At 45.2% G+C, this 20565-nt stretch overlaps 1 protein-coding gene across 1 annotated transcript; it reads right to left on the minus strand.

Annotated features, from left to right (window-relative positions):
• Positions 1 to 110: 110 nt before the first annotated feature.
• Positions 111 to 18454, minus strand: Prosalpha5 (proteasome alpha5 subunit). Its single transcript, XM_084593019.1, has 8 exons — positions 18306 to 18454; positions 17894 to 17989; positions 17687 to 17813; positions 16151 to 16218; positions 14848 to 15014; positions 12533 to 12635; positions 10578 to 10664; positions 111 to 268 (listed from the first exon to the last, which is right to left on the minus strand). Exons 2-8 carry the CDS (start codon positions 17987 to 17989, stop codon positions 191 to 193), a joined length of 726 nt encoding a protein of 241 aa, XP_084449145.1. The 5' UTR covers positions 18306 to 18454; the 3' UTR covers positions 111 to 190.
• Positions 18455 to 20565: the final 2111 nt, after the last annotated feature.

Genomic DNA, 20565 nt, shown 5'->3' on the forward strand with positions numbered 1-20565 from the left:
GGTACACACCGCAGAAATTCTAGAAGGGGTTTCCTTTGAGCAAGTTTTGTTGTTAAACTTCTCAGTTTCCCCAAAAGTGACAAGAGCAGGAGGACACTTAGTTATGTTACTCTGGGTGTAAAAAAAGGTTTATTTCAAGCAGCCAACAGCACAGTTGAAAAAAAAAAAAAGAATAGGCACAAAGAATCTCTCAAATGGTGTTGATGACTGCCTCGACCTCTTCTTTAGAGAACATGTGGTATCCTTTCTCCTTTGTAACATTGGCAACCTGAAAGATAGCAGGCAGCCAGTTTCAGTTCATGATACCCAAGTACTACGCGTGTATGTGGCAACTTAAACTATTGACTAGATGCATACTCAACGAAAACATTCTTCAACAACTTTTCTCCGAACAAGAAGCGCCACTGTTGCTTAAACTAGTACTGAGAAACTTGTTGAAAAAAAATATGCACGTGATTTCATATCAAAACTGTGACGAAACCATTTTTTGTGCAGCGTTCATGGTGGTGCTATGCCATTTCAATTTAGCATTCAATTGCTAGACAAGCTACAGGCTAGCTGATGACATCGCCGACTGTTTTTTCGGACTTGGCAGGACCTGGGAAATGGTCCGAATAATCGAACAGTCCAAAAAATCAGAGTACTTGAAAAAAATCACTTTTCTGCGAAAAATCCGATTGTTAGAAATCACGAACTTTGCCGCTCCCCGTGTTTTGTTTATAAGTCAATAATAGGAAGTTATTGCATAGCGCGATCCGCTACTATGATCAGCTTCCGCGCGCCAGCGCGGTCTGATACGGCGGGCCCAGTCGCCACTGTGGGCATGCTGACTGGTCCCTACGCGATAGGTGTCCGCACCACCGGGAAGCATGTAAATCGCTCAAAGTGGTCACAGCATGCGCAGTAGTGCCCCGCAGAAGCAGATCGTGCCAAGCTGTCACCACTATAACCCTCCAGTTAGAATTATCTCGGCCAGTCATGTTTCATGTCCATGTCACTTCACGTGAAGCGCAGGTCATGCTCATGCCGCGAACGAATGCACGTGCCGCGTGAAGCAATATAATCGCAATAGCATTTAGTTTACGGTTCGGTGGTTAATGACGATAGCAAAGACTGCGTGGTGGAACTACAAAAAAAAAAAAAAAAAAAAAAGAGCCAAACGAGAACCTACGTAAATGCGCTGCCTCACTCCCCCCGCCCCCTCCACTCATGTTTTTTTCTGCGGCGGACGGTGCGGCTCTATTTTTCCGTCCGATTGCATGCTCCTAGGCTACCGTGATGACACGGCCAAGGATTCCCTTAATGCTACTGTCTCCGATGCCAACTATGCACAAAGAGTCAAGCTAGGTCGTCCGAATGACTCACTTCGCCTAAAACCAGGCTGTTTGCGACAACGATGTCCACTCGGGTCTACAGTTGAATCCCGCTATAACGAAATTCACGGTGCACGAAAAAAAATTCGTTCTCGCGGAACTTCGTTATCGCAAAAATTTGACGTGAAACGCAGAAAGAATTGCCCAAGCAGCAGCAAAGGCGTTTAATGCCAAAAATCTGGAAAGCTTGGTTTGCTTACGCTTCACGGCGAGCAACGCCGTCACGCGATTTTCGCACTCGGTCAGCAAACCCATTGCAACATCGTCGTCTCGGACAGCAACGAAATTCCTGATGACATCAAAAGCGTCCATCACCTGTACGGCGGTTGCCGCAGCCGGCGCTTCCTGTACGTCGTCGTCTTCTTCATCGGAAGAGTCCTTATCATTCCGGGCAGCTTTTATGATCTGCTCATCACTCACATCTTCGTGAACAACACAAGCGTCAGCGCCGATGTATTCGTCGAGCTCGAGATTAGGCGGCACGGTTCCTATTTCTCCCAGCGTTTTCCAGGCGGCCGCGATTCCCGGAGCCGGTGACGCCTCTTCGTCGTCGTCTGTAACGCCTGGTGTTAGGCCAGCAGAGTGTACGGGTCGACCTTCGGCAAATCCGGCGTGCCTGAAACAGTTCACAATTACTGAGCGCCCCAGTGTGCTCCAGGCAGCAGACATAATCTGCAGTGCCACGTACAAGTCCACCTTCGTGTCTCGGCCGGTTTCAGTGTTAAAAAGCAGCCGCTGAATTAACCTCCCGCGGTAAGCGCGCTTCAGGCTAAGAATCACGCCCTGATCGAGAGGCTGTAAGACAGACGTGCAATTGGGAGGGAAAAACCTCAGCTCCGTGTTAGTGAGCTTGACTTCGTCGGAGTGATGCGCTGAACAATTGTCCAAAAGCAAGCAAACTTTACGGCCCTGCCGCTTCATGTCGCGGTCGAATGCCATCATCCACTCGGTGAAAATAGCGCGGGTCATCCATGACTTGTTGTTCGCCTTGTACTGCACAGGTAGGCTACGAGTTCCCTTAAAACAGCGCGGCTTGGCACTTTTGCCTATGACTAACGGCGGACGCTTGTCCGAGCCATCCATGTTTGTGCAAAGCAGCACTGTGATGCGTTTTTTGCTGTGTTTGCCGCCGTGACAGCGCTGCCCCTTGAAGTCGAGCGTCCTAGCCGGCAACATCTCGTTAGCCCGGTCTCGTCGGCGTTGTAAATGTCTGCAGGCGCGAAGTTGCTTAAAATTCCGGCCATGTTACTCGCCTTCCAAGCAGCTGCTCCGTCCACGTCTGCTGACATTGACTCGCCGCACAACACTTTTCCAACGATGTTATGGCAGGCCTTGAAACGGTTTAGCCAGCCAATGCTGGCTTTAAAATCATCAATGCCAAGTAGGCATGCATAGTTCAAGGCTTTCTGCTGGACGATGCTTCCGGACAGGGGGATGTTGCTGGCTCGTGCTTCCACAAACCACGCATGCACTGCTTTGTCCAACTCTTCATGGAGGGGCCGCGTCACCTTTTTGTGCTTCGAGGATGTGCCTGAAGCAAGTGCCATTCTCACGCTGTCCTTATTGCCTAGAATCGTTGACAGCGAACTTGCAGGAATTCCGAAGTCTTCAGCAATTGCCGCTTTCTTCCTTCCGCTTTCTGCTTGGGCGATTATTTGAGCTTTTTGCTCAAGGGAAAGAGTTTTGCGTTTTTTCACTTGCGTTGCCATCGTGTCCTGCGGATGAAAACTCGTCGTTGTCGAAGAGAAAGGCAGCGAGTGAACAACGCGACCACGACACAAAGCCAAAATGGCGGAACTGCAATCACGTGATTTCATGCTTAATGTGGCTTTGGATTTGACTTGGACTTCTCGCCAATAAAACTAGTTTCGGTTTCGATTTTGAACGCGAAAATTTCGTTGAAGCGGAAACGCTCTGCAAAAATGGTTCGTTGTGCAGAGAAATTTAGGCCATTAATTCTTATAGGATACTCGCGGGGAATAAAAAATTATTCGTTGTCGCGGAAATTTCGTTGTGGCGGTATTCGTTGTGGCGGGATTCAACTGTATTTCATGCCAGAGGAAGACAAAAACAAGAAAAAAGTATTCGGCCAAAAGACAATCTCCACAATATTGCTGGCGCCAAATTTGGTCCCAAAAATCAAACTTTTGCACACCATAGGGTCCGAAATATCGGTCGTGAAAATGTACACACTCCTATGGAGTGCGTAACGGTTCCCGAATGAAGTCCGAAATATAGCGCTAATCCGAATTATTGGAGTCCGAAAAATCAGTTGGCTGCTCTATATACCTCCCATTATCAGTTAAATCTCGTTACAAGAGACACTCGGTTACAAGAGACATTTGAAAATGGTTTGGTTGGTTTTCCTATGTCTGCCATGTTAACAACATTGCATACAAGAGACATGGTTACAAGAGACACTCGGTTACTAAGGACAACTTTTTGAGGTCCCAGAAGTAAATTTTTCACTATTTACAAGAGACACAACCCAGGTGTGCTCATGCAATACATCTGGAACGTACCGACTCGTACATGATGCACTTCAGATTCCCTTAGCTAAATTCTGTTCCATATCAATGTCCTTTTTATTGTGTATGTCAGGAACTGAGGAGTGCTTCCCCATGATTGGAAAGTCAAAATGGCATCGCATTACTGTTACCTACGAAGCAAATCAAAATGAATGAATGACATCCAGCATTTTTAACTCCTCACTGTTAAAATTTGATCACAAGATGAAAGCTTAGAATCCTGATGTCTTTCTCTTTGTGAATCATCTGAGGGTGACGAGCCTGTAAGCATCTGAGGGTGACGAGCATGTAAGAGTGCCTCAAAGGTATTAGAGCAACAGGAAGGCTTGCAAAGTGAAGTGCTTTACCTCCAGAATTTAGGAAGGAATACACTCTGCACTCACAAAAATACATACTAGTAGGAATAACCTGAACAATTTCCTGTTAATGCATGTGAATGCATTTATATACTGATGTGCAGTAAACTGATCAACACAGTGATTTTAGAATTTTTGGTTACAAGAGACCTCGCTTACAAGAGACATGTTTTTCGGGTCCCTTGAGTCTCTTGTAACGAGGTTTTACTATCATTCAGATAAAGTGCAGGCGTCCATCGAGAAGAGTGACAGGTACTGTGCCTTCCTTCCCCCCAAAACCCAACCAAGTACCTTCACATTGTTCAAGTGTGTGCCAGTCCTTTACTGACAAAAATGTGCGAAATGAAGAACAGGTATTAAAAGTGCTGTTGTGTCCACTCTTAAAGTGAAGCTTAAGCATCGTCCTCATTTTAAGGCCCTGAAGAGAAAGCAGTAGCATCTGTAATTGTTGCTCTACTAACAGTCTGGCCACCTGGCACATTGCTTGCCGAACAGTTTCTTCACTCTGTCACTGGTGTAGTAGTTGGTGCCACCTATAGAAGCTCCGCCGAACATGACTGACAATTCGTTGCTATCAAAGAGACTTTTTCCATGGCTCCTTAACATAGAAAATGTGCATTTATGTCAATACTATATAGTGCTTTAAGACTAAAATAACTATATCCTAGAAAGACATGGTGCAATTCAGCTCTAACTTTGGCTGCGAAACCATGAAAAGTTGTGAAATGTATCACAGACAAAAGACAACAAAAGACACCACCTCAAAGACACGGACACTGAGGTCAAACAGAAATTGGGTGCATTTTAGACACAGAGATTCCACTCACATCTAACATGGATCTTTGATAAGCTGAAAATGATCCTGGGAACAAAGATGTGTCGCCGCTACTGACCGATTTTGCAAGTAAAATATTTGCGTGTGTCGACATTATCATACAGGCATGGATTTCGGGGTCAAAGCTAAACCGCCATTATCTTAAAACGACGGCAATTCGTGCCTTTTGATAGAGACTTTATGAGAAGGAAGATTTTAAAATTCAATATTCTCAGAGATAAATGCACTATCAGCTGCCAGACAAACATCAACACAGCCAGCAAGAGTCAAAAGATCAATTTTTAATGCAAATGATTTGACAGAGTTGTCCTCGAGTGTATAAAGTAATCCTCGATATAAGGAAGTTATAAGGAATACATAGCATATTGCTCATTAAAAACCATGTATATTTTATCTCGATATAACAAAGTAAATTTTTCTGTAATTTTATTACAACGAAGTCTTCAGACAAATAAATTTTACAAAAATTTCCACAGGGGAAAAGCATTGCCAACACGCGAGACTTGGGTAACCCACACGGACGGGCCTCGCAGGACGCGCGGCATTCGCTCCCTACAAGCAAGTGATAAGCGATAAGCCATTGATTATCCGCGCTCCGACCTCCTTTTTTTTTTTTGAAAGCGGCGGATCTGTCCCCTTTCTTCCCTATCCCCCCTTTTTGCTCTGCTCAATCCTTTGCTGTGATCCAAAGAACCTCTTCCCCGTGCCTGCGGAAGCTGATGAGTCAGAGTGCACGCCTGTCTGTCATTGACCCTTTCTCACACGGCTCTCACGCGGCCGCCGCTTCCGAAGTGGGATTGTCGGACGGGTGCTCTATGGGGAGTCGACATTAGCTGACGCGCCTGAAGCCGCTACTTGGCTGGCGAAGGAAATGCCAAGAATATTGATGAGGTACCAGCCATCAGAGGTGTACAATGCAGATGAAACTGGATTTTTTTTATCGAATGCTACCAAATCAGACTCTAGCACTAAAAGGGGATCGCTGTCACGGCGGGAAGCAAAGCAAGCTGCGCATCATAGCTCTTCTCTGCGAAACATGGATGCCACAGACAAGCGGGTGCCGCTTCTGATTGGCAAAAGTAAGAAGCCGCAATGCTTTAAGAACGCTCGGAAGCTGGAAGTTGAGTACACTTCGAACAAGGCGTGGATGTCCTGCGACATCTTCTGTGACTGGCTCCAGACGTTTGACAAGGAAATGGAGCATGACGGCTGCAGTGTTTGCCTCTTCGTGGACAATTGTTCCACTCATCACGTTGACGTGAAGCTGAAAAATGTCGAGCCGCGGTTTTTCCCACCGAATTGTTCTTCGCTGATTCAGCCGCTCGACCAGGGAATAAGAAACAGTGTGAAGTGCGTGTATCGTCGGCGGTTGATGGACAAGCTAGTGCTCGATCTCCGCTTAAAACACCCCACTAAGGTGGACATTTTTCAAGCTTTGGAGATGTTCGCTGCATCCTGGAAAGCGACATCAAAGGACGTGATTCAGAACTGTTTCCAGGAAGAGCGGGTTTGAGAACGGTGCAGCTGGAGCGAGTGCCCCTGAAGAACGCGACAGTGCCGAGGCCAATGAAGGAGCTCTGTTCGCTGCCCATGCACATGGCGAGGGAGACGATCAGGCCGGCCTCGAAGAAGCATGGAGATGCCTGGAAAGCGACGGGGCTGTTTCTGATGGTGTCGCTCTGGAGGACTTCCCCTACGCCGACAATTGCATTGTTGCTGCTGAGACTCCATCGTGCAAGACGTGCAGGGAAACACGCAAGAGGGCCCAGGCAGTGACACCGACGCCGATGACGGCGAAGCCCCAAGCAACCGTGAAGTGCTCGACGCAATTGACGTGCTGCGGCGCTACACGAGTTTAGCAGGACAGCAAGAAGCGATGCAAATCCTGTGGGCATATGAATGCAGTGTGCGGCCATCCCTGATAGCTAAGCGAACGCAAACGAAGGTGACAGATTACTTTCAGACAAAATAAAAATGAAGTCTTTACAACTAGCAAGTGCTTTGGTAATGTTACTGCATGCTAGGCATGGAATTTTGATTCGACGAAATTTCATTAAAACGAAGTAAACTACCGATTTTTACGACTTTGTTATATCGAGGTTTAACGTACATGGTTTTCAATGAGCATTATGTTATGTATTCCTTATAACTTCCTTATATCGAGGATTTAGTTATACTGAAGTTCGTTATATATGCAAAATTATAAGAATGCGCAAAGCAGCCAATGTTGCTTTAAGGCAAGGTCCAAATCAGGACACGTTGCCACGATACCATAATTAGACCGACAAACTTGACTAAAATTCTAAGCAGATATGGGGCCTTTAAAGGCAACTGTGGTATATTTTTTATCATTTTGAGTTACAGATCGCGTTACAATCCTCGATGCATGAAGACTTTGACACAACAAACAGTTTTTCGAAATTACAAGTATGACTGCCTTTAAAAAGTAAGAACCGCAAATTGAAAGCGAATATGCTTTCAGGGCCCGAAATAGCGTTCCAGTTGACGAATCAGTGACGCCGCAGACAGTATTGAAAAAACACTCTCACATGCATTGGATGGTGAAAATAAAGACCGGAAACCATAACGCACTACACAAAATGCAGAGATAACCAAACACAAGCCTCAAAATTTCTTGATCACGCGGGGAGCGGGCAGTACCACGGGTACAATGTCTGTGACGTCACAAACACTCCATTGCAGCAGATATGGTCTAAACTGAGGCCCCAAAAAATGCACATTTTAAAATCAAGCTGAGCATGAACGAATTATCACACAGCACCCAAATTTGGTAAAATGCGTCAGGGCAGAGAGGGAAACACGAGGTAACATTTTTACCAGAATATGCAATGTTGTCCTCGCCATCCGATTCATCTTCGGTCGCAAGCTCCACACCACTGCGCACCGCTTCGACAATCGCATCATCCGTACTCACTTCCTCGCAGACAGCCAGCTCATTTTCGTCAGCACAGACATTTTCTTCAAAAGTGTCTGTTGCGGAAACAAAGCTGCTCTCAATAAAGCCGCACCACACATCACCCTGCTCCTCAGCTTCAGGAGCCTCGAGATTGCGTACGAAGCCAGCCTTTTGAAAACACTTGTTTATTGTTGTGGCCTTCAACTGCCACCATGAAGCAACAACCATGTCATTTGCGCCCCTTGGATGCACCTTGAGGGGCTGCTGCTGCTGTATGTTAAGCAAAACTCTTTCACAAAGGCATTTTTTGTAGGGTACCTTTACAGTGGCGATGACTTCCTGGTCAAGAGGCTGACTTTTAGCGGTAGTGTTGGCTGGAAAAAACTCTTTCACAAAACACTTGCTTATTGTTGTGGCCTTCAACTGCCACCATGAAGCAACAACCATGTCATTTGCGCCCCTTGGATGCACCTTGAGGGGCTGCTGCTGCTGTATGTTAAGCAAAACTCTTTCACAAAGGCATTTTTTGTAGGGTACCTTTACAGTGGCGATGACTTCCTGGTCAAGAGGCTGACTTTTAGCGGTAGTGTTGGCTGGCAAAAACTCTTTCACAAAGGCATTTTTTGTAGGGTACCTTTACAGTGGCGATGACTTCCTGGTCAAGAGGCTGACTTTTAGCGGTAGTGTTGGCTGGCAAAAATTTCAAGTTGACTGCAGTCAACTTTGGCTGGATGTTATGAGCTGTGCAATTGTCAAGGATAAGCACAACCCGCCGCTTCTCTGCCACCATATCCACATCAAGCTTGCAAAGCCAGCTCGTAAAAATTTCTTGCGTCATCCAAGCTTTTTTTGTTCGCTTTGTATGTCACTGGCAGGTACTCTCTTTTTGAAGCAACGCGGCCTCGCCGATTTGCCAATTACGAACAAGCAACGCTTACTGGTGCCATCTATATTTGCGCAAAACAACACTGTGATACTCTCCTTCGAAGCCTTGAGGCCAGAGCAGGGTTTGCTTCTTAGCGCGAGACTGCGGTTGGGTAGGAGGTAGTAAAATGAGCCAGCTTCATCAGCATTGTAGATGTGCCCGTCCACATATGATGAGAGCATAGCTTCCAAATTTAGGTGGAGCCAGGCTGCGATGGACTTGTCGCTCACTTTTCCACTTTCGCCGATGCCATGGCGGTCTTTGAAACGTTAGATCCACCCATTAAGTAGATTAAAGTCATTGTGGCCCAGAAGAGCACTGAGGCACCTAGCTTTTTGTTGGAGCAGGGGGCTACTTACTGGTATGCTCTGAACCCTCACTTCTCGAAACCATCTGAAGAGTGCTGCGTCCACGTCCTCGTACTTCGATGCACGAATTCTGTTTCGGGACAGCAAAGAAGAATCTTGCTGCAGTTGCTGCCGTACCTTCTCCTGATTCGTGTAAATAGTTGACACTGTTGTGTCAGGTATGCCATACTTTGCCGCCACCGACGCTTTCTTCAACCCGCTCTCGACGACCTTTATAATACATTTCTTGGTTTCGAGCGATGAAGCATGCCTATTTTTCACGCCGCTTGAAGACGTTGACGCCATGGTGGCAGAAGCATACAGCACAAGTCACGACGAAAGCAACAGAGAGACTGGCGAGCCTGAAAATAAAATCTAAAAAAAAATGGCTGCGCTACTGCTTCTACCACGCACTCCGTGCCGCACAAGCACGGATTGGGCACATGACGTACATGCTCCATGGTGATGTACGCGCCTGCATTCCTTCGGGTACTTCGGGGGTTGCCTTCTCCCTTTCTCTTTCCGTTGCGCGCGTTCGTCCAACTGCTCTCCATCGTGGACTGCGCTCCCTCGAAGGGCGCGGAGTGCGCCCTTCAACTTCCTAAAAACCGCGCTATAACCGGTATCCTGGTTCGCGTGCCTGTGTATTATGAGGTCTGCCTATACATTTAGTTCTATGTTATGCATACCGGGAGACAGAAAAACCCACGTTATAACCACTTCCGCGCTAAAAGCAGTTACGTTATAAGTGGTCTCCACTCTATGTGCAACTGATAGCCCCAGGACTGAGGAAGATAAAAACTGAAAACTTCCTCATTCCATAAAAATAGAACGGTAAAAGACGCACTACTCAGCACCAGAAAACACGTCATTAAAGTGGGGCCATCAGATAATAAAGGTCAAATCCAATCACAGTTATCCTCACATTATTAGTGGAGCAACCCTACACCCCAGATTAAAAAAGGGAAAAAATTACAGGACAATCGGACAACAATGCTGTGGAATCAAGAGTTACTCCTGGTTACTACTTTGATGTTTTTAGATTCACACGTGATAATTTTTCTGGAGGATGAAGGTGGGCAAAGGTGGCTAAGTGGGTGGCCCGTTTGGAGGGTGGAGGTAGAAAAGAGAGGTGGGTTAAGAATGGTGGTGGGTGTACAGTCAGTCCCTAAGGTCGTAGGGCGGGGAGCACTTCTGGAGGGTAGTGAGTGGTGCCTCTGGAGTTCGAGGGTGGGTGACAGGGCTACTGCTGTGGAGGCTTTGACTAACCAGACACACATTTTTTGCACGTCTTACCTCTACATTTGTGGAGTTGAGTTTCTCCTCCATGACCTGTTTGAGTATGGTAAGTGCGTTGGTAGTTGCCTCGTTCAGTGTCATTGCCTGGAGAGCAAAGGGCACACACATTAGCAACCAACTACACAGTGCCAGAAAAGAAAGGGAACCAACCACCACCTTTCACTTCATGTCTCTGGATAATTTAGTTTATACAAAGTAAAAAACGACAAAACCAAAAGAAAGCACAGTAAAAGCTTGTTAATTCGAACCTCGATAATTTCAACTACACTCCTTGGTCAGGCCTAATTCCACAGAGATCTGTGTACAAGAAAGCCCGTCAAGTCAAATGCGAGTGGGTTGTGCTACGGATAGTTTGAACTATGTGCCGCTGCATTTGGGCAGCCTGGCGCGCAACACAGGGCCGAAGAAATGCCTCCACGATAGGGCAGCGTAGTTAGATGCCGCACATGTCCAAAATGGTTACAAAAGATGAAACCAGGTAACATTATGAAAGGGTGGGTAAAGCCTGAATGGCGCTATGACTGGCCCAGGGCCCAGCGGTGCGTGAGGGTAGGGGTTGATGACCGCGGCAGCAGCTGTTCTCTCTTTCACACAACCTCCAAAACTTACAACTAAATGCTCGCTAATTTGACCCTGTTAATTCGTAAATATGGACAAGTATTTCTGTCGGCGTGATCCCATCCAACGCCCATGAAAGGCTATGACGTCGCACGAGCACTAAGAGTTTCCAGATCAAAAACCAAATAATTACACAGGACCTTTTTTTTTTTTTACCAAAAGTCGTTCATCCTTACACTCATCAGTCATCAACAAAAGCATGCGGTCAGCCGTGATCATGAAATTGGCGTTTAGTATCGTTTGCTTCAAAAAGATGGAGCTTGTGTGTTCCCAATTTTTTTTTTTCTTTCTATCCATCCAGCACTGACACTCAAACCTTGTCACATGCTGTTCACTATTTGTGCAATGAAGTTTCCGCACGTGGCGCCTCACGCAAAAAATTCCCAGCTTGTCACATGCTTCTGACAGTCCCAATAGTGTGCACGAGTTGAACCACTTGGCGGAACTACGACAAATCTCTGCTATCGCACTCGCTACAACTGAATTAAGACAGCACCTTTCATTCCTAAGCGATAGCTGCTGCCAGGTTTTAATTGTTGCCTTCATCCCCTTTGACACCACGCTTCGGAGAAGGCCGAGGAGAACTCATGGCTAGCCAATGTTGTACGGGCCTCCACACTAACAAACACATCGTTCAGTGCATTCACTCCACAAATGTACCAAGGTGTCATCAAAATTAATGCACACTCTATGATGGAATGCTGCCGCTGAAGTGCAGGCAAGAGTGCTTTGCCTGAAATTTGTTACAAGAACCAGGACAGCAGCAAGGCTGGAGTGAATGAAATGATGAGTGGCAAAAGATGCTTGCAATGTCCCTTCAACGGTAACTTTCGTTTTGGCTGTCACTAGACTGCAGCACTTACCGCCAGCAGTCAAGGAGCCCGTGTTTCCGCCTCTTTTGGTGGTTATGTCGTCCTAGAGTCCCAAGTTTGAATCACAGCAGTGGGAAAAAACCTTTCCCAATTCGAATCCAAATCTCCTAGCAATACAGTCGTCTTTTGCCGCTGGATGAGCGACAACAAACCCAAAAGGTGAGCAATCAACAAATTTTAAAGCGATAAATATTTGATAGTTATTCTTACAAATAAGGCCCCCTCCAAACAACAAATGTCCACCTCTTAAAAATTTTTCGGGAGAAGATAAATAGAATCAGCATGAAAAAGTAGATTTGTCTCAAACTAAGAAATCACTGTTAGCTGTAGCACGCGCCAAAAAAAAGGAATGCAAATTCACATGACACATAATATTGTATGCGCTATACTATAGTGCCTGAAAAGGTGAATCCTAGTGGGCAAAGATCATCAAATAAATTCTGCAATAAATATGTGGCCTACCTTATGGTATTTCTCCTGCAAAGCCTGCTGGGCACCTTCAGAACCCGAGCCAATCGCCTTGGCATCATACTGGACGTACGTGCCGGAGGGATCCATGTGGTACCTGTATGTACACAAACCAAATTAACCACAGCTTACAAACTGCACATGGGGGAGAGAATACAAGAGCAGCTAGATATGCTGCTGAACCACAAAAATTATGAATGGAGAATATAGGCGCTTCACATAACAAAGAACCATCAACATCAGGAAAGATTGTTCATTCAAACCTCGATAATTCGTGTTTTTGCCTACATTTCAAACAGCACTACTTGGTCCGACCAAGCTCCATAAAGTCTGTGCATTAAAACACCTGGTAATTCAAACGGGAAGTCAGCACTGTCGGGTTAAACAGAACTATGCGCTGTGGTGTCTAGGCGGCCCAGCACACAGCACATAGCCAAAGAAACTCCTCCGCAAAAGGACAACATAATTACCGAGGTTGCATGTCTCCATAACGGGGACAGAAGGCCAAAACAGGTAAAACGGTGGAAGAATGGATAAATCCAAACCAGCGAAGTGACAAGCATGACAGCCGCGGTAGCGTTTGCTTGCTCTCTGTTCCACATTAACTCCAAGACACGCAACTAAATGCTTTTTAATTGGAATTGCTAATTTGGAATAACGGCCCCATCCAACACCCATGTAGGGTTATGGCACTGGATAAGCGCTACGAATCTTGCACCAGTTAGGCCAGCATCCAAGTACGATTCGCACAGTAAGAAGTCAAAATTAAAACCTCTACCATCTAACTGCATGTTGCGCAGGCTGACCGTGCCCCTCTGACACACGTGCAACAAACAAGCGCATGAAATGCGGACAGCCTCGTTTCCAATAGCATACCAACTACTTATTTTCAGTTCTGCTTTTATGACCTTCGGGCAGTTTGTGGCAGCCTGCAGTAATGGTGGCTATTGGGCGCACATCAACCACCTAACTGATCGTAGTAACCTGATGGGAATGAGAAAATAGTCACTGATGAGCTCTTCTCCCCTAAAAAGCAGATAACCATTGGCCAGACTTTCGCCAGGTAAATTTACCATAATGCAAAAGGTTCTGGCCAGTTTTTTTAAAGGCAATAAATCCCAACTTTTTTGTGGTCCCATAAAGTTCGATTGAGAAGCTTTTGCTGCACTAGGAGCAGTAGGTAAAAGCAGTGGAGAAGGAACGTTTTCAGTTGTAAATACTAGAAAAATATGGAAAAAATGTGAAAAGTCAGACGCACTATGCGAGACTACATCATCTTCCTAGTAAACATCTGAACGTTGTCAGTTTTCTCTGTGAATAAAAAATGGTTCCGCTTTTCCTTACTCAAGTTTCAACAAACTTCACAGGCACCAGTCTTCACGCTGGGCAAACCCTACACTGTTTTCGTCTTCACTGCTCCCCTATCTGCAGTTTTAATATGGCAATCAAACCATTTGTGGCTCTTGAAGACCCTTTGACAGTCCCTGAAGTTTTTCCCAATCAATTAAGCCCTAAAGCCATCAGTACCTTTTCTTTACTGGATGGCAGGACCAACATACTCGCTCAAGTATATGAAATCCATTACAACTTTTAGGCAAGCTGCGCAGCTTGAGAGCTCATGCTTTGAAAAGGCACAAGAAGAGCGTCCACGGAGGGAAAGGAAAGCTGACAGCACTGATGAATAATAAATGAGCTATCATCCTCCAGCAAGCATTTTCAGTCTATCACATGTAGCACCAGACATACAAGACCTTTGACACAGAGTATAGACAGGCTTAAGTCTCCTTCCTGATATGCACTGTGCCTTCTTGCTGAGGTATTTGGCGAACCAATCTTCCCAGTGCGGTCATGCAGGTCTCATGATGCTCAGAGACGTAATTCACACAGACGGCCGCTGCCAGCAGTGGCTGCAAGGCATGATGGAACTGACAATTTTATGACATTATTTGGACATTATCAGCTCTGCACAATGCACGCATCTGATAGGCACTTTTTGAACCTGCTCTCGGAAACCTTTTGAAGTGTGTAGCAATGCAGTGTCACGATGCACAAATTAGGTGCCAATATGAGCTGTTGCAATACTACCTCTACTGCTTTCAAACTGTACAGGAAGATTACAGGCAAGCATTAGGAACACACACTTAATCAGCCTCTATGAAATGTGTTCCTTCGCCTCACTGTGTTAAAAATGCCACCAATCTAATACAATTTCCGCTCCCAAAGCCGTCGCCAGCAGTGCTCAAGATGTCGACACATTAGGAACAATCGCAGCTTCCTTAGCGAACAATTGGCAGAGATAGGTCACTCACAGCTGTGGGCCCTTGGCATCGATGCCGGCGAAGAGGATGGCCACACCAAAAGGCCTGCTCATGGCATTCCCATCGTCATCGCTGTCCCCAAACTGGATGGCCAGGTTCGAAACAGCCTGGGCCACACTCTCCACTTGCATCTTCTCATTGTAGAGAAACCAATGGTTCTGGAAGGAAGACAGAAATGACAGAAACGTAGAAGCATGCTAAACGTTGAGACTTTCGAGTCAGGAAAGCGTGCTACTTTGGCGTGAAGCCTGTCACAAATCACTTTTTTTTTGTTCATAAAAAAATTACACTGTGCAATGCAAATTATTTCCGGTACATTACAAATTTTTAGCAAGAAAAGGACGAGAAAAATTCAATTCAGGGCAGCAAAATTAACCAATGTACTATAAAACAACTACAGAGAATGAAAAATGCTAATTTTACCAAGAAACTGGGGGAAGACATTATAATTTGTAATTCTTGCCAAAATGTCTTTTTTTTTTTTTTTCTGACAGCTTCCACTGTATTTCCTTATGCCGAGAAGTTTAAGCCTGATAAGAAATCCAAGTCTTCCAAAAGCCTGGCAGTGATGATGGTTCAGTGAACCCTCAGAAACATTTGGCCAGTCAACTGATGAATATGAAAGAAAACTACCACCAAAAAATTATATCAAACTTAATGCACCACTTTGTCCAAAATGGTGGTTTACATGTTTCTAAGTCCCTTATACTGATTCATCAAAAATGTCTCAATGAAAAATGATAATAAAGAAACTCTTCTTTCGTTCTTTCCAAGACAACCCAAGAGTGAGCATCAAATTCTCAGCAAGTTCCTTTTCAGCAATCACTCCGCATAATTATTTTCATTTAGCAGAATTAAGGAGGCCAATACTGTACAGATTTTTTTTTCTGAAAGCAAAGAGCTAGTGAAATTTAAATCTCAACCCATTACACATCATTTCCTAAAAATACCACTGCAAATGGTACTTTAATATCTACCATTAGCAGGTAGGACTCTCATAAATATTCGAATGTACAAATTCCCTATTAGAATGAATGCAGCCTTCGTACACCTCATGGTAATGGGAATTCACTTCACCTAGTAGCTGTTCACAGGATAGTTTAATTCGATTTTGCTTGATTTATAAACTAACGTTCCAAAGTGGCTCAGGCTTTGAGGGAAGCTGCAGTGGAGGACTCAGAAAACTTCTACCACCTGGGGATCTTGCACAAACATCGCACAGTGCATGAGCACCTTGCTTTTCCATCTCCATCAAAAAACAGCCCCTGAGGCTGGGATTGAACACAATCCTTACCTGGGCTTCTACTCGGGCCCTGTCAACCATGGTCCTGGAATCAGCCATCAAGCCACTCACAGCACACCCTAAGGCAAAAAAGAAAAAAAAATTATGGAGGACACTTAAGCTCCATTTTCAAAGGTATGACGTGATAGCATAGGCGACACCCCAACATATATAGAGTATGGCCCGCTTTAACTAGGCCATATGAACATGCTTGCGTGTCTGACCCCCCCCCCGTCATATGAGCAACCCAATTTGGCAGCTCCTCCAATCTCCCCAATATCACACGGTCTCGTTAAAATGCACAAACCATCGAAGAATCAGTGCTCGGCCATGTCAGCTGACAGCTACCCCCTGCATGCGCTATGCTCGTGATTTTCCACTGCCTAGCTCGACGCCACATTTTCTGTGTAAGGATTTTAATGCCATCGTCTTAAAATTGCAAAGACGCTGGGATCACATTTTGTCGCTCATCTACGATTAAATCACATTCAGTTTCTGTTATAAACCTTTTATAAAGCTACGGTGCCATCTCGTTCTTTACTATGAAAAAAGCTAAGGCTATCTCACAACATTAAGAAAAATTTTCACCACAGAATTAAAATTCAAACAAAATGTAACCAGAAATAATCTTTAGAGCTGACAGGAGTGAATTATAATGTGCATGTGTATTACTAACTTTAAAAAAATGGATTCAAATCAAATAAAGCAAGGAATATGACTCATGTAAGATAAGTGTATGCAGAACACTTGTAGTTACATCTAGTCACACACAAGTTTCATCCGAAACTAGTAATACTTTCTGGCAGGCTTGTTACCGTATTTTAGGCAGCTTAGAGAGTATGAAAATGTGGACAGTAGACAAAATGTGAAAACAGAAGCCACCATTTATGCACTTTTTATGTCTTATCTAGTATCTTGTTATTTAGGCAGTATCTGGGAGATTTCAGGTTGCAGCCTGAAATAAATGCCTTTAACATTTTCGTCCCCATTTTTGTTACCCTATGTCCAACTGCAGCTCAACTACACGAACCTGAAGACTGATTTGCACAAAAGAAATTTATATCCTAAACCTTACTGTACGCCTCATTGATACACACTACAGCAAGAATTCTCAGTTTCCGGGAGTAATTTGTAAAAGTGAACGAGTCTGCTCTCTGGCCTACTTAAGTACTACAATTCCTTAGCATCTTTCAAAACAGCCATTTTCATACCCTTCGATTTGCAGACAGTTACCATGACTCGGTGATGTACTGACGCATTCTAGGCTCATTTTTCACCATTTTCCATGTTCCTTAGTGCAGTAATGTGTGCTTATGGGGCACTTATCATGCCTTTCATTTAAGCCATACAACACATGTAGTTGCTCTGCATGCGTGCCGCTCATTTTGCCAATGCACGCCTGTGACCGCGGGCACCTGCCGACCTGCAAATATATGTGTACTGTGCACACGAACACATGGTGTCGACACTGCACAGGCTTCCTCAATACCAGGGGCGCGGAGACCAACAACGAAAGCAAGGCAAACAGGGTGCGACAGTTGTGCATACCGATGTGGGTATCGATCTCGACGATTTTCTCAATAGTGGTAGGCTCCATGAGCGAAGACGTCACTCGCTTCTCGACGGCCAGAACCACGCCTTCGGTAGTTTGTATGCCAATGGCTGTGGAGCCGAGCTGAAAACGAGCGGCACGTTAGGCGCTCCTTCAATGCACTCAGAAAGCTTCGGCGCTCAAGCGCATGACGCTTCACTCACCTTAATGGCTTCGATTGCGTACTCTACTTGGAATAACCTTCCTTCAGGAGAGAACGTGTTGACCCCCCGATCATACTCCGAACGTGTCATGAACATCTAGTAGGGATGAGGAAACACCGTCAGTGTCAAACAAGCCTTGTAAACGGACACAAGTTTCGAGCGAGGTACCACATGACGTTTGTGAATGCATTTAACAAACCAGGTCACTACAATAGTTTACTGTTTTATACAACAAACCTCTAGACGCAAAAGTTACATTCAAGCACCAGCAGGGATGACATGCAACTCTTGGTGTCGGCTGAAACGAAGTTCGTAAGCTCGTTTACAATCATTTAGTACCCTGCCAATGTGAGGGCGACGTCACCAGCAGAGCCTAAAGATTCATTCGTTCAGTAAAAAGTTTTTTGCTTACGTTTCCAGATGCTTTGTAAAGCACGAATAAACTCCAAAACACAACCGGCACAGAGTCCTCTGCAAGCTCGTGGGAGACTCCGCGCCACCTGAATTCCAAAACCTTCGAAAGCTGAAACAGCTCAAGTGACCAATAATTTTTAATTAAGCAATACTTTTTTATTTAGGGCTTAATAAGTAAGATTCATATAAATATAAAATAAAGATTCTTTAGACTTGTCGCTGTACTGATGGTGTTAACGTGTGCTTCATCACTTGTTTTAGCTGTTTTGCCAGTAGCAGCTTAGTGGCTTGGTAGCTTAGTCTTAGTAGCTTGTCAAGACAAGTCTGAAGTTCAGAACTCGCTGCTTTGTTGCGGCAGGTAGGTGGTGGGATTGTTGAGCTTAGTTAGCTTAGCTTAGAAATTAATGGGAATTTTCGTTGCCATATTTCGTAACAGTATACTGCAGCGGTAATGCTAGCGTGTTAGGTTCTTTCATGGAGCCCTACCACCGCAGAACAAAGCACCGAGTTCATTGCACGGCTTGAGACAGCACTGCTGAAGACATAGCTGTTGAATGAATCCCATGCCTATGTATTCACGTGGGTTGGGGTGGTGTTATCAAGTTTTCAATCTGAGGTGCTCCTTGCCGTGTGTCACACCCTGTGATGAAGTTAAGGCGAAGATGACTGCGCTTGAACTCTCGCTGCGAAGCGATCGAGATCGCGTAAATGATGTCTCAGTTGCTTCTGAGGGTGAAGTTGCCAACCCATGCTGGTTTCTGTGATGACAATGTTGTGTGCGAGGTGACTGTGAGCACATAACCTTTACTTTCCACTCATTAGTTTAAGTCTGAGAAACCAGAGAAATGGTGCGGTTACTTCAAATCTAAGTGGCCAAATAAGTGTCACAGCTCCATGAGCTTATGTGACAAGCTCGGGAATGGAAGTCCTGCTCCATTCTGCTTTCTCTCCTTCGAAATTGCTCCGACTCGGCTGCCTCAGTGCCTTATATTTCCTCCAAAAAAATGTAATTTGATGCAATATAAGTGATCATGAGGAAGCACAACAGTGCGGTGACATGCTATGAGCTCCATGTTTCATACGGTCTTAGCCTAACAGTGGGAGCATACCGGTGGCACAGTTTTAATGCACCTCGCACTGGGCTTAATACCTATAATATATTTTATAAACTAGGAAAAGCATAGAGCACTACAAATTTGCAAGTAAATTTAAAACGAGCCACAAGCGATTGGAGAAATAATTGCAAAAAAATAAATTCTGTGCACTTGATGTAGCACTTCCCAGCCTTTTGAATTGTCTGTGGTTAGAAGCGAGAGCAGGGAGCGAAGCAATCATTGTGGGCTACTTTGAGTTATGAAGCTGGTCTGACTACAACGAGCTACTCGAGTTGTTCTAATTTGGCTCCGCTGCGCGACAAGGCTGCGCGACAAGGCAGCGCGACCCGCTACAAACGACATAGCCACCATCATCTAATGGTTCAGCTGTGACAACAAGCGCACTTCACCTTCAAGCCTCTGTAGAGAACAAGCGCGTTAAGCCATCCAACAGAAGCATACTTGAAGCATAAGGGGGCGACGCCACAAAGGTGCCAATCACTAGAAATGTTCTTAAAGTTCTGAAAAGCCATAGGGGGCCTAATGCCTACCTGTTTAAATTAAGGAAGTGTCAGCATCGCTCAGGTAAAAACATGAAGCCACTGGCAGAGGGCTACACAGCAAGAGAATCTGAGAATCTGACCGAGGAAAAGGCTACCCTTGAGTGCAGTCTTATCCTCCCTGAAGGCACTACCGACTCATGCCCAGGAATTTATTAGCGGAGGCATAAGATCAGAAAGGATACGCAGAAGATAGACAGTGAAGAAGTGCTGCTCATTGATGCCAAACTAGTGGCGTTGTTTGAGCACAAATAGTGAAAATGCTTCAAACTCGTTCTGGTATGAAATGTAAAAGCAAGCATTCCGCTTGGTGCTAGTCTGTTCAGTGTCGAATACAAAGGACTTAAACTGGATATTTTTGCATGACAGGCACAGAAAATTGTATTTGTAAAAGCCCGTGACCTTAGCAACATGCTCCAAAACTCTCCTTTTATTGCTCCAGAGCTCCTCCAAAATGCTTGAGCCTGCTTCCACCCCTGCTTGAAGCTGTGTCGAGTGCAGTGGCAATGCGGAAGAAAGAGAAGACCAGTGTTTTCCTGCGATGAGCACACACCACGCCGCAGCATCATTTCTTACTTTTCCTATGAAATCAAATTGGAAGTTC

Source organism: Amblyomma maculatum, chromosome 1 (assembly GCF_055883805.1).
Source record: "Amblyomma maculatum isolate TAMU_Amacu chromosome 1, ASM5588380v1, whole genome shotgun sequence".
Lineage (NCBI taxonomy): Eukaryota > Metazoa > Arthropoda > Arachnida > Ixodida > Ixodidae > Amblyomma > Amblyomma maculatum.